Source organism: Fusarium falciforme, chromosome 1 (genome assembly GCF_026873545.1).
Source record: "Fusarium falciforme chromosome 1, complete sequence".
Taxonomy (NCBI): Eukaryota; Fungi; Ascomycota; class Sordariomycetes; order Hypocreales; family Nectriaceae; genus Fusarium; species Fusarium falciforme.
Window position 1 is genome coordinate 2,271,555 of NC_070544.1, and position 12,242 is coordinate 2,283,796.

At 54.8% G+C, this 12,242-nt stretch overlaps 4 protein-coding genes across 4 annotated transcripts; 3 read left to right on the top strand and 1 right to left on the bottom strand.

Annotated features, from left to right (window-relative positions):
- Positions 1-1,361: 1,361 nt before the first annotated feature.
- On the top strand, positions 1,362-3,006 carry NCS54_00060100 (Protein disulfide-isomerase; the record flags this gene model as incomplete). Its single annotated transcript, XM_053146249.1, has 3 exons — positions 1,362-1,500; positions 1,569-1,785; positions 1,845-3,006. The coding sequence occupies 3 exons, from the start codon at positions 1,362-1,364 to the stop codon at positions 3,004-3,006; spliced, it is 1,518 nt and encodes a 505-aa protein (XP_053002224.1).
- Positions 3,007-3,659: 653 nt separating this feature from the next.
- On the bottom strand, positions 3,660-4,132 carry NCS54_00060200 (Hypothetical protein; the record flags this gene model as incomplete). The annotated part of the gene is made up of 3 exons (XM_053146250.1): positions 3,660-3,734; positions 3,829-3,934; positions 3,999-4,132. 3 exons carry the CDS (start codon positions 4,130-4,132, stop codon positions 3,660-3,662), a joined length of 315 nt encoding a protein of 104 aa, XP_053002225.1.
- Positions 4,133-4,589: 457 nt separating this feature from the next.
- Positions 4,590-5,448, top strand: NCS54_00060300 (HIT-type domain-containing protein; the record flags this gene model as incomplete). Its single annotated transcript, XM_053146251.1, has 2 exons — positions 4,590-4,857; positions 4,907-5,448. Exons 1-2 carry the CDS (start codon positions 4,602-4,604, stop codon positions 5,446-5,448), a joined length of 798 nt encoding a protein of 265 aa, XP_053002226.1. The 5' UTR covers positions 4,590-4,601.
- A 635-nt stretch (positions 5,449-6,083) lies between these two features.
- Positions 6,084-8,744, top strand: NCS54_00060400 (Threonine--tRNA ligase; the record flags this gene model as incomplete). Its single annotated transcript, XM_053146252.1, has 8 exons — positions 6,084-6,212; positions 6,299-6,380; positions 6,462-6,677; positions 6,733-6,868; positions 6,920-7,187; positions 7,242-7,817; positions 7,867-8,530; positions 8,590-8,744. 8 exons carry the CDS (start codon positions 6,084-6,086, stop codon positions 8,742-8,744), a joined length of 2,226 nt encoding a protein of 741 aa, XP_053002227.1.
- Positions 8,745-12,242: the final 3,498 nt, after the last annotated feature.

Below are 12,242 nucleotides of genomic sequence, written 5' to 3' on the forward strand. Positions count from 1 at the left end.
TTGCAGGCAATAGTTTCATCCACTATCTGTCGGCGCCGCGGGCAGCCTCATGACTACAACACCGGCACGGGGGAACAAGAAGCTCTGGAAGACAGTTGTTTCGAGAAGAGACATCGACATTATTAATCCTCGGAGTGTCTGACAGTAAGCAGATATTCCGGGCAGCAGTGATTACAGTAGTATTCCGAAAACAGAGCGGCAAACTGGAATCATTGCTCGGTCAACAATGGAGGCATCAACGGCTTTACGGATAATGCTACCTACTTCCAGGTTGCTAACCTCCTCAATTATAACCTAGTTCCCACTCAGAAAGGGGGCCTCGGCCTGGCTGGGCTGGGCTTGGATGGATAGTCCAAATATTGTAGCTAAACGTAGAGACGTGGCCTCTTCTTTTACCCTCCCAGTGAGACGAGTCAATCGCCACCACTCAGCCAAAAACTCGAACGTCTTTTGTCTGCTCTGTTGACAGGGTTCGCCTTCCCATGCGCCCCTTCGTTCGGAAGATAATATCCCGTTGCGGCTCAATTGGGAAAGTGTTTTTGCACGTCCGTCGACATTAAGGTTCCTCATTTGAGAGAGGACGGGAATGAATACGTGGAGCTTGGAGTTGCAGCCATGATAGACACGTAGAGGATGGACAAGAGCTGGAAGCGCATCAAGTCTACTGATTCGGCCTATCCAACATAATTCTAGAGGTCACCACTCCGGATTTATAAGGATTAACGCCAGCTGATGCCTATGCCGTGCCATACCATCCATCCATGAATGGGACCCGGCGATCCAAGGTCCCTACAAGCACCGCAGCACCTGGGGGTGAAGGTGCAGGTGGGGTGGGCAGGTCCCCTTCCAGGCGGTGCAGGGGCCCTCATAGGCCAGAGCTGCCCTGAGGATGCGCCACAACCCGCTGAAAGACCCACTAGCCCGCCCGGTGGAGGGGCCCATGGGGCCGTGTTGCCAACTGCAGGTGCTCAGGGCAGGTCCGGCTGGTGCTGCCCGCGCTGCCTGGGCTTGATGATCAATCCAATCCAGCCGCCAAAGGGGACACTTGTTCAATTGAGCCCCTCCATCCATCCATTCATCGCCCCCCCAGCCCACCTCCATGTACCCAGACCCCAGCCCAGCCGCACGTCGCAGCCGCAGCAGCAGCTTAGGTACAGCCTTGACTGAGTGCTTGAACCACTGACTGATCCATTGGATTACCTGTCCTCAAGTACAAGTACAAAACTCTCCGCCTCCATCTCCCCATCTCGAACATCTCCTCCTCCTTTCCTTCCTCCCCCCATATCATTGACCTTTCCCTTGCCCGTCTCCCAGCGAAGCCCTTCTTTGTGTTTTCTAGGATACCCATCAGACGGCCCATCATGTATCACAAGCGCATCGCCTGCGGCTTCATGGCGGCTCTGGCTGCCTATGCCTCCGCCGCCGACTCGGATGTCCACCAGCTCACCCAGGACACCTTTGACGAGTTCATCAAGTCCAACGACCTCGTCCTTGCCGAGTGTAAGTCTCGATTGACACCCCGCCCGCTCTCCCCGCCTTCTGCAGCTGGCTAACATGATCTCTAACAGTCTTCGCTCCCTGGTGCGGCCACTGCAAGGCCCTCGCCCCCGAGTACGAGGAGGCTGCCACTACCCTCAAGGAGAAGAACATCAAGCTCGCCAAGGTTGACTGCACTGAGGAGGCCGACCTCTGCAAGAACTTTGGTGTCGAGGGCTACCCCACCCTCAAGGTCTTCCGTGGCCTTGACAACATCACTCCCTACAGCGGTCAGCGCAAGGCTGCTGGGTAAGTTGACCTGTCCCAGAGACAGTCAATAGCTCGCCTGCTAACATGGCATCTTTCAGCATCACCTCCTACATGATCAAGCAGTCCCTCCCCGCTGTCTCCATCCTCACCAAGGACACCCTCGAGGAGTTCAAGACTGCCGACAAGGTCGTCGTCATCGCCTACATCAACGCCGACGACAAGGCCTCCAACGAGACCTTCTCCAAGATCGCTGAGGGTCTCCGCGACACCTACCTCTTCGGTGGCGTCAACGACGCCGCCGTCGCCGAGGCTGAGGGCGTCAAGGCCCCCGCCGTGGTTGTCTACAAGGCCTTCGATGAGGGCAAGAACACCTTCACCGAGAAGTTCGAGGCTGAGGCCATCGAGTCCTTCATCTCCACCTCCGCCACCCCTCTCATTGGCGAGGTTGGCCCTGAGACCTACGCCGGCTACATGTCTGCCGGCATCCCCCTGGCCTACATCTTCTCCGAGACCGCTGAGGAGCGCAAGGAGCTCGGTGACGCCATCAAGCCCATTGCTGAGAAGTACAAGGGCAAGATCAACTTTGCCACCATCGACGCCAAGGCTTTCGGTGCCCACGCTGGCAACCTGAACCTCAAGACCGACAAGTTCCCCTCTTTCGCCATCCAGGAGATTGCCAAGAACCAGAAGTTCCCCTTCGACCAGGAGAAGGAGATCACCCACGACAACATCGCCAAGTTTGTTGAGGACTTCTCTGAGGGCAAGATTGAGCCTAGCATCAAGTCTGAGCCCATCCCCGAGACCCAGGAGGGTCCCGTCACCGTCGTCGTCGCCAAGAGCTACAATGACATCGTCCTCGACGACACCAAGGATGTCCTGATTGAGTTCTACGCTCCCTGGTGCGGTCACTGCAAGGCTCTCGCCCCCAAGTACGACGAGCTTGCTACCCAGTTCGCTGCCTCCGAGTTCAAGGACAAGGTTGTCATCGCCAAGGTTGATGCCACCCAGAACGACGTTCCCGATGAGATCCAGGGCTTCCCCACCATCAAGCTGTACCCCGCTGGTGGCAAGGACGCTCCCGTCACCTACCAGGGCTCCCGCACTGTTGAGGACCTCGCTGAGTTCATCAAGGAGAACGGCAAGTACAAGGCCGAGCTCTCCGCCAAGGAGGAGGGCACTGAGGAGGCTGCCCCCGCCGCCAGTGAGGAGAAGAAGGAGGCTGAGAAGGAGAAGGAGGCCGATGGCCATGATGAGCTGTAAACACATGATGTCATATTAGTATACTAAAAGGGGCTTATCTGATTTCACGGGCGCGGGATTTGATGGTGCCATCGTTTGATGGCACCTCTGATGAGATTTGCTACTAGTTTCCGTGGCAAAATTGGACAATGATGATTGACTACCACTTGATACACTCTACTGCTTGTTCCTGAACCGAACCCGTGCCACGATTTGTTGCAAACATGAGGAATGTGAGTGAAAGTTGACCATCACTGCATGGTCTGTCATTTGCTCGGCCCCAACGACTTGAAAGCCGAGCATACAGGAGACTGATGGTTTGGAGGTTTTAGGGTCCGTCTATCCGTAGCGCACTAGACCTCTCAGTCTATGGCCTGTCTCCCAATCTTTACAATCAAGATATGAGTCTAAGTCATGACTGCAGCCCAGCGTATTATCGGATTGCGCAAGTCGTATATGTTTATGAATCGGGCTTACAAACACGTCCGCGACGTGGGACAGAATCGTACAAATCCCTCGACCTCTCCTCCTCTTCGCCAATTGCCTCGAGATGTAAAGAAATGTGACCAGGCCATTCTGATTCCACCGTGTCAACCCGGCAATTTCGAGGAGAGATTCGCCCTGGTCTGATTCCCTTTTATACACTTTTCCACCTCTCTTGTTGTATCAACCCATTACTTCTTGCCCTGCGTCTTTGTCTCCAGGGCCTGGACGTAGTTGCTGAGGCGGGTGACGGAGGCCTGGAGGGTCTGTGATGGTGGGGTCAGCTTCCGGATCGCAAGGTCGGACGGGGTTGAATCGAGGTCGTTGCTTATCAATTGCCTCATCCCTTTGGTTACGCACGTAGATGTCCTCGGTCAAGAGGTCGTTGGCCGTCTTGTACTCCTTGAGGAGGTAGCTGTAGGCGGCGCTGCCGGAGAGGAAGCTGCCGAGAAGGAAGCCGAAGAGGCTGACGGACGATCTAGTTAGCCAATTCCAATTTCCTCGAGCTGGAGGTTCTCGTCCCGACTCACCCTCCCCGGAAAGCTCCCATGGGTTTCCGGGCCGGCAGAGGCGCGGAGTCGGCCATTCGTCGGGCGGAGGTGTGGAAGCTTCGCGCAGCGAGCGCACGGCTGCTGGAGAGGAGGACTCTTGACGGCAGGGACATTGTTTCGTGGATGGGCGGGCGACGGGGGATTGCGGTGTTTAAGAGGCGAGAGAAGCTGGCTGTGATGGGCGATGGACGTCAGAGGTGCTACCCGTCGGGTGCTCGGAATATTCTGAGCGGTTGTGCTTCGCTGGGCGGTTCTTGCGCGTGATTGGCTACGTCACGTCTTGCGAGGGGAGCAACGGCTCCGGCAGATTTTCCGACCGATGTGAGTTTGATGTGTCGACACCTCTATCTTCTCACACCTTTGAAGCTATCGGCCAACCACAAGACTTTGAGCCTCACGCTAACCCAGAATTGGGATGATTGAAGCCCCATTGTTATTAGAGCGCTTATCCCAACCTATCTATTGGTCAAATAACTCTTAAGGGTGTCGGATGTCGAGGGGGTCGCTTTCGCGAAACAAAACGCTGGAGCATCCTCACAAGCCACCTTCGCAAGCTTCCAAGGCATCATCAACAAACTTGCAATGAACAACTTTGGAGTGATCGAGCTCGCCAGCGCCAAGACAACGTCGGCTCCGGGCTGGGCCTATGTCCCCGACAACACTATCGCTAGCCGCTCGACGGCGCCTACCAACAGGAAGCGCGCCCGGAATGCGCCCGGCCTAACCCTCAGCGATTTGACAGCGCGGCAAGATACGAAGATACGAAAAGAGGTCGAGGCATTGGATAAAGATGGTGGAAGAGACAACACTATACCGTTGCCGGTCAAAAGCGGGAGAGGTATGCGAGCGATGGTCTTGCTCGTCGGCTCTGGAGCTAACTTGAACAGCCCAAGGGAAGCATACGCCCAATGTTCGCAAGATCTTGCAGTCGCAAAAGACCTTTGGAAATCACCTTGACGACTTCCTCGCGATGCAAGCACTAGCAGAGTCGAATCCCGCCCTCTCTCGATCCAACACGGCTGGCGCAAACAACAAGCGGTCCTCGGGCAGCAGGAGAGATACTCCAGCATCATCTCGTCAACCCGCGCAGGACGAAGACATCACAATGACTGACGCGAACCTCCCGCCCGTCCTCTCTGAATCCTCAAAACCTCCCCCGACTTCACACCCAGGCGATGACGACCCGCTGCTAATGTCATGCGTGCCCGAAATGCCGTCCGACGAGGAGCTGCGCAAGCTTCTAGCCCATCCGCCTCTAAACTATGGTGAAGCGACGGGCAATTGGGATCCGAAATATCCGACGAGGGTGTTTTGTTCGGTTTGCGGGTATTGGGGACGTGTGAGGTGTATGAAGTGCGGGACAAGAGTCTGCGCGTTGGACTGTCTGGAAGCGCACAAGGAAGAGTGTGTGACACGGTATGGGCTGTAACGGAAAGCTCGTTTGTGTGTGCTTTGTATGGGATTTATGATACGATGATACGGTAAGGAGTTACGGAGCTACTGGGTTAGAGAATGGCCTGATACCCCCGGATGAGCTTGGAACAAGGGAATTACTAAACATGAGTCAGATTGCGATTTCGGATCTGAGCCTGGGTGTCCAATATGTCTGTGATGACTGTACATGGTGTTTCGAAGTACTCATCATTTGCGGAACGATACCGTTGTGGCCGTACCAGATCGGTACGACGGTGAGAGATGCTTCAACATGATCTCAGGAGGCCAATGACATGAGGTCCTGACAGACATGCAAGATTGATCTCAGGAGTCAACCCCAAAATAGCATACAGACGGATGCTCAAGGCCGAGATGAAGGCGCCATGATGGTCGATAGTTGTCAGTCCAGACTGGTTACGGAGACAGAGTGGGCAGATTGATTGGTCACCGAGGATCTACCGATAAGACTGAGCCGCCGATAACAACACCAGCACCCCTGTCAAACTCGTTCAGTGACTCAACCCCACCTAGCGTTTAATGCCCCCTGTGCCCCGCCATCAAGACAGACCAGACCAGACCCAAGACCGCAACTTCTCCCACCACAACTGCAACATCTTGCAAGTCCTCATCATGTCGTCCGAACAAGCTGACGCTGTGAACGCGGCCGAGGGCGCCCCCGAGCAGAGCCTGCCCTCCCGCCCCGCCAAGCAGCCCAAGGAGAAGAAGCCCGCCAAGGGTGGAAAGTCTTCTGGCCTCGAGGTTTGTGCCCCTCCCTCTGCTGGCCGCCCGCCGAGAGAAACATGGCATCATGGCCATGGCGACCCCATTGCTAACCCACGTCGTAGCTTCCAGATCTCCCCGAGTTCATTCAGCACCGACTCGACCTCTTCGACAAGATCAAGGCTCGACAGGAGGCCGAAATCGCTGGTGCGTGGTGAAGAAAAAACTATCCTATCCGGCTTTGCCACGACTCGCGTCTAGAATCGAATCGACTGACCACGACTGCAGAGAAACCTCGCGAGGAAATCATCATCTCTCTTCCCAATGGCAAGGAGCACACCGGAACCTCGTGGGAGACCACCCCCTTCTCCATCGCCAAGGGCATCTCCAAGTCGCTCCTCGAGCGCACCGTCATCTCCCTCGTCGACGGCGAGCTGTGGGATCTGACCCGACCCCTCGAGAAGAGCTGCAAGCTCGAGCTCCTCGACTTTGAGCACCCCGAAGGTAGAATTGTATTGTAAACTCAAGTGAGGAACGGCGCGGCTGACGCACGAGACAGGCAAGAAGGTCTTCTGGCACTCGTCTGCCCACATTCTTGGAGAGGCTGCCGAGCGACGCTTTGGATGCTACCTCTGCAACGGTCCCCCCACTGAGGACCCCCCAGGTTTCTACTATGATATGGCCAACATGGGAGAGTATGTTTACTTGGTGCTGCTCTTTGCAATCACGCACTAACAAGACAACAGGCAAGTGATTGCCGACGAGGACAAGAAGGCTCTGGAGCAGCTCTCCAACAGCATTATCAAGCAGAAGCAGCCCTTTGAGCGTCTCGAGATGACCAAGGATGAGCTCCTTGAGATGTTCAAGTACAGCAAGTACAAGGAGTATTTCATCAACCAGCGAGTCCCCGATGGCACCAAGAGCACTGTCTACCGCTGTGGACCCCTGATCGATTTGTGCCGAGGACCTCACGTTCCTACCACCGGCAACATCAAGGCCTTTTCAGTTCTCAGGGTACGTGCTAGGCCTATAAGCTTTTAACCAGAACACACTAGCTAATTGTGATAGAATTCTGCCGCCTACTGGCTTGGTGACAGCAACAACGAGTCCGTCCAGCGAATTGCTGGTATCTCGTTCCCCGACAAGAAGCAGCTCGAGGAGTACAAGCACTTCCTGGCCGAGGCCGCCAAGCGCAACCACCGAAAGATTGGCCAGGACCAGAAGCTCTTCTTCTTCGACGAGGTGTCTCCTGGATCCACCTTCTTCCTGCCGCACGGTGTGCGCATCTACAATGCCTTGATGGACCTCCTCAAGGGCGAGTACCGGAAACGTGGCTTCACCGAGGTCATGTCCCCCAACGTGTACAAGGCGGACCTGTGGAAGATCTCTGGTCACTGGGGCCACTATGAGGAGAACATGTTCACATTTGACGTCGAGAAGGAGCGATATGGCCTGAAGCCCATGAACTGCCCTGGACACTGCAAGATCTTTGCCCACTCGGACGTCACCTACAAGGACCTGCCATGGAGGATGGCCGATTTCGGTGTGCTGCACCGCAACGAGTTCTCGGGTGCCCTGTCTGGTCTTACCCGAGTCCGTCGTTTCCAGCAGGATGATGCCCACATCTTCTGTACTGTGGACCAGGTGCGTGAGACTAAACCGTTTGTTGAGTCGAAATACTGACACTGGACAGATCCGAGATGAGATCGAGTCTGCCTTTGACTTCCTGAGCGCCGTGTACGGCCTGTTTGGCTTCTCTTTCAAGCTCAAGCTTTCTACCCGTCCTGAGAAGTACGTTGGTGACATCGCCACCTGGGATATCGCCGAGCAGAAGCTTCAGGAGGCTCTGGAGTCGTTTGCCCAGAAGAACGACGCCAAGTGGGAGTTCAACCCCGGTGATGGTGCTTTCTACGGCCCCAAGATCGACATCACTCTATACGATGCCCTTCGCCGAGACCACCAGTGCGGTACTATTCAGCTCGACTTCAACCTTCCCCGACGATTCAAGCTCCGATATGTGGCCGCCAAGGACGAGAGCGGAGTCAGCGACGGCAGCGACCCCTCGGAGGATCTCCCCGCGGGATACTCGCGCCCTGTCATGATTCACCGTGCTGTGCTGGGCAGCTTTGAGCGAATGTTCGGTGTGCTGGCAGAGCACTTTGCGGGCAAGTGGCCTTTCTGGCTCAGTCCCCGACAGATCCTGGTTGTTCCCGTCATGCCTGCGGTGAACGACTACGCCAAGGAGATCCAGCAGATCTTCCAGGAGAAGGAGCTGTACATTGACGTCGACCTCAGCGGCAACACCTTCCAGAAGAAGATCCGTACTGGCCAGCTGGAGCAGTACAACTTTATCTTTGGTATGTTTACAACGACAGGCTATGGTTAACATGGGTCAATGGCTAACTCAATGATGTAGTGGTTGGTGCTGAGGAGGCCAAGTCGCGCACCGTCAACATCCGCAACCGAGACGACCAGGCTACCCAGACCAAGGGTGAGCTAGTGCCGATCGACGAGGCCCTCGAGTCTCTTGTCAAGCTCAAGGTTGAGCGACGTCTGGAGAACAAGATGTAAAGAGAAGAGACCCGGTTATAGAGAATCAAGGGTGGGGGTGGCGGGCGAGCGAGGGTAAAAGTAGATGGCGTACTTGAGATTCATCATTCAATGACATTGAAACGAGACATGTAGATGTATGCCATGTAGAAGTATCGATCGACTTCAGGGAGCGGTCAATGGAGAAGAATACCCGTGAACAGGATGTCTGTCACTGGGAATCTATGAGCGTTCCCTCAAGGCCCAGTTCAGGTGAAGCTGAGAATGGGGTTGAAGTGAGAGCTTGGACATGGGAAGCTAGCAATCAGGAGAGGCCCCCAAGATGATGGAATTGGGCATCAAGACGATGGGGGATTGGAGAGGAGCAATCGAGCTCGTATGCATCACAGAGAGTCACGAGGAGATTCGAATGTACGGTGTCATGCATTTGCGGTGACGGGGGGGCAAGACAGGGACGAAGAAGAAGACGAGGATCGGGATGTGGGAGGCCGAACTCGGGAAGAGAGAGATCCACAGACAAAAAGACGCGGAGATGCAGTCGATGACGGGGGATCCTCGGGGATCGGGGGCAGAGTCTGTGCTGTGCTGTGCTGTCGTGTAGATTGGAGAGCAATGAGCAACAGATTGAGTGAAGCCAAGGAGGGAGAATGCGAGATGACGATCAAGAGATGAAGGGGGATGCCTTGTCAGCCTGTCAGCCCTGTCGAGATCGATCCAGCTGTGCCGTGTCTACGTTTGTTTGTCTGGCTGGCTGTGTGTCTGTGTGTCTGTGTGCGTGTGTGCGTGTGTGCGTGTGTGCGTGTGTGTAACACGACCCCAAGATGGTGAGTGACCCATTCATCACGTCGGAGCCGCTCCTCGGTGTGCGGGTTTTTTTCCTTATGCTTTCTTTTTCCCTTGTAGCAGAGTCGTTGACCTGCCAAACGTTGCTTTTTCCTTGCCTCCCCAGCCTTCAATGAGCGGCTGGCAACAATGTGGTGGTTCCGCATTCGCTTAATAACTACCTAGTTTGTTTCTTTTGTTGGTTGTTACGAGATGGGCGGCAGGGATATGGCGTTGGAAGACGAGACAAGGCGGAGTGGAAGAGTGAGAAAGTGTGTGAGAGTGCATAACTGGAATGCGCGTCGGTCGAGAGAGATAGCCGGGCCTGGTGGTTTATTCGCCGGCCGGCAGAGACATGATGTATCGTTTCTGATGGGCGGCGACAACTGGAACCGGTGAAGAAATAGTCACAAGCGAACACGGCAACCAACCTCAGCCCTCAAGGGATAGTCTCATTTTTTGAGGGTCCCTCGGTCCTCCATAGGGCAAAGAAAGGGAGGGGGATGCAACGCGGGACGGAGAAGAGCGAAGAGAGAAAGATGATGTATCAGTTTGGCACTTTGAATGTTTGCCCTCAAAGCACGGGGTAAACTGAGGATGTGATATTTCACCTATTCAGAGACAGGCAGAAGAAACGAACGGGGCAGCAGACGCGGGTGAGACTGCAGACGGTGAAATGTGCAAATGCTCAGGACCTATGGATTGCCTCAATCTGCTCGCCTGGGGTTACGCGCCCGAGGTCGGTGGCTACCTGGACATTGATGGCTGAGCCTGTTTGCATGACGAGCTGCCCATCATCAGCACTTCTAACCTGGCTGCCTCCATACCTGGCCTGGGCACTACTCACTGACTATCTATGCATAGTAGAGAATGTATCCAAAAGGACCGCATCTGCATCTGTGCATGTTGGTCCGAGGACGAGCACGGTCCACAAGAGGATACAGAAATCCATGGATAGATGACGATATACTACGGATAGTACCAGGTATCACCCTGGGGTATTACCTGCTATTTCGGAATGTTACGAGATACCACCCCGTTATTAATAGAGCCAAGTTGCGAGCTCGCGGTGGGCCAAAGGGTCCAAGTCAACTTGTGCTACAGTACCTAGGTACTGCCGCCCTGCACCCAGCGCTGGGAACTCTTGCGTTCCAGGTTCGTGGGATTTGATTGCGTGGTGCATCGGGGGACGGGCTGACGCTGACCCGTGACCCGGGGTCATCAGCAATGCATCCCATTCAATGAGGTGTGGTGGTACAAGAGGAGAGACATGGGAATTCCATTTGTCTCCGAGGGATAGAAGAGGGGGTTGGCGATGGCGTCGCAACCATCGTGGGTCGATGGCGGCTGCAAAGAGCGCGATGCATGACGGACGCGGCAAGCGATGCGTCATGTAACGCTACATCAAGATGCAGCGAACGAGGGGCAGGCAAGCAAGACAAGAAGAAGAAAGAAAAAAAGAAAGAAAAACTCAGTAATAGAGCGGAGATTCCGGAAGAGAGCGTTGCTTGAAACAGAAGCCGGTATGTAAGTTGGTAGATAGCTTCATCAGGCTGCGTGGAAGGCCTCTCTCTTTTTTTTGCCGTGTCATCTGTCATAATAGACTATCACGTTAGTGGACGAGACGGGATATCCGGTCCAGAGTAGCCATGGTTCGATTCTTACGATACCAAGGACCCGACGAGATGTCATCCAACACCTTTGTCCAATGCTTGTGCTAACGGCGTCCACGGTTACAGCATGCTAGCGTGTCTCTAGCACTTGGTCCCTGAGATTCTCAATCTGGATCCAGGCTCTCTCTCACCATCCATCTCACACCATGGATAGGCGACGGGCAACAAGACCCTGGTCGTGTTTTTTTCTGGGGTGACACAAGGTTTTGCCAGGTGAGAAAACGGTGGAGTTGGTCATGAGCGGGAGGGATTTTTTTTTTTTAGCACTTTGAACAACAGGGGATCTCACAGTGAGCTGAGGTGAGTTGAACTTGAGAACGAAAGGGGGGGGCGCGGCTACGACGATGATGATGATGGCGGCGGTCCGCCCGGGCCTAGGGGGGTACAGTGCATTTCATCATGGCCGATGGATGAGATCCATCCAATACACACGCCAAGCAGGTGTTGCGCGAGCAAGGCAAGGCAAGGCTCTCCAGATGCGGATGTTGGGGCATCGACCAGATCTGCACGTCGCCCAGATGGTGCCAGGAGGCGGAGGCGATGGGTGGGTGAAATGAATGAGATCTGCTATAGATGGGGGATGGGGGTGGGAAGGGATCTCATTACCAAGCGATGACAACGATATGCCTGGCTCAGCCATGGAGGTTTATTGTAATCATGTATTTTGCAGATTCATATGTCTGGATGTGCCAAATTGGAAAGAAAAAGAGGACATCATCATCATCGTCAAGGGCACAGACGCTGTGTGTACGTACATACATAAACTGCAACGTGGAGATTGATAAAGGCTGGGCTGGGCTGGGCTGAGCTGACGAGACAACCCTCCCTCATCAGTCAGCATTTAACCGACAATCTCTTGTCCTTTTTTTTTTTTCCTGCTGCCGCCCCCGGATCCATGTCATCTCTCAATCGGGAATCCTCCAACCGCCAGTGGGCACGCAAAGAGGAGGTCAGGGGATGATGGATGGATGAACGCCAGGGATCCTGTCCTACCGTCCAGCGCATCAACAGCGATGAAGATGGT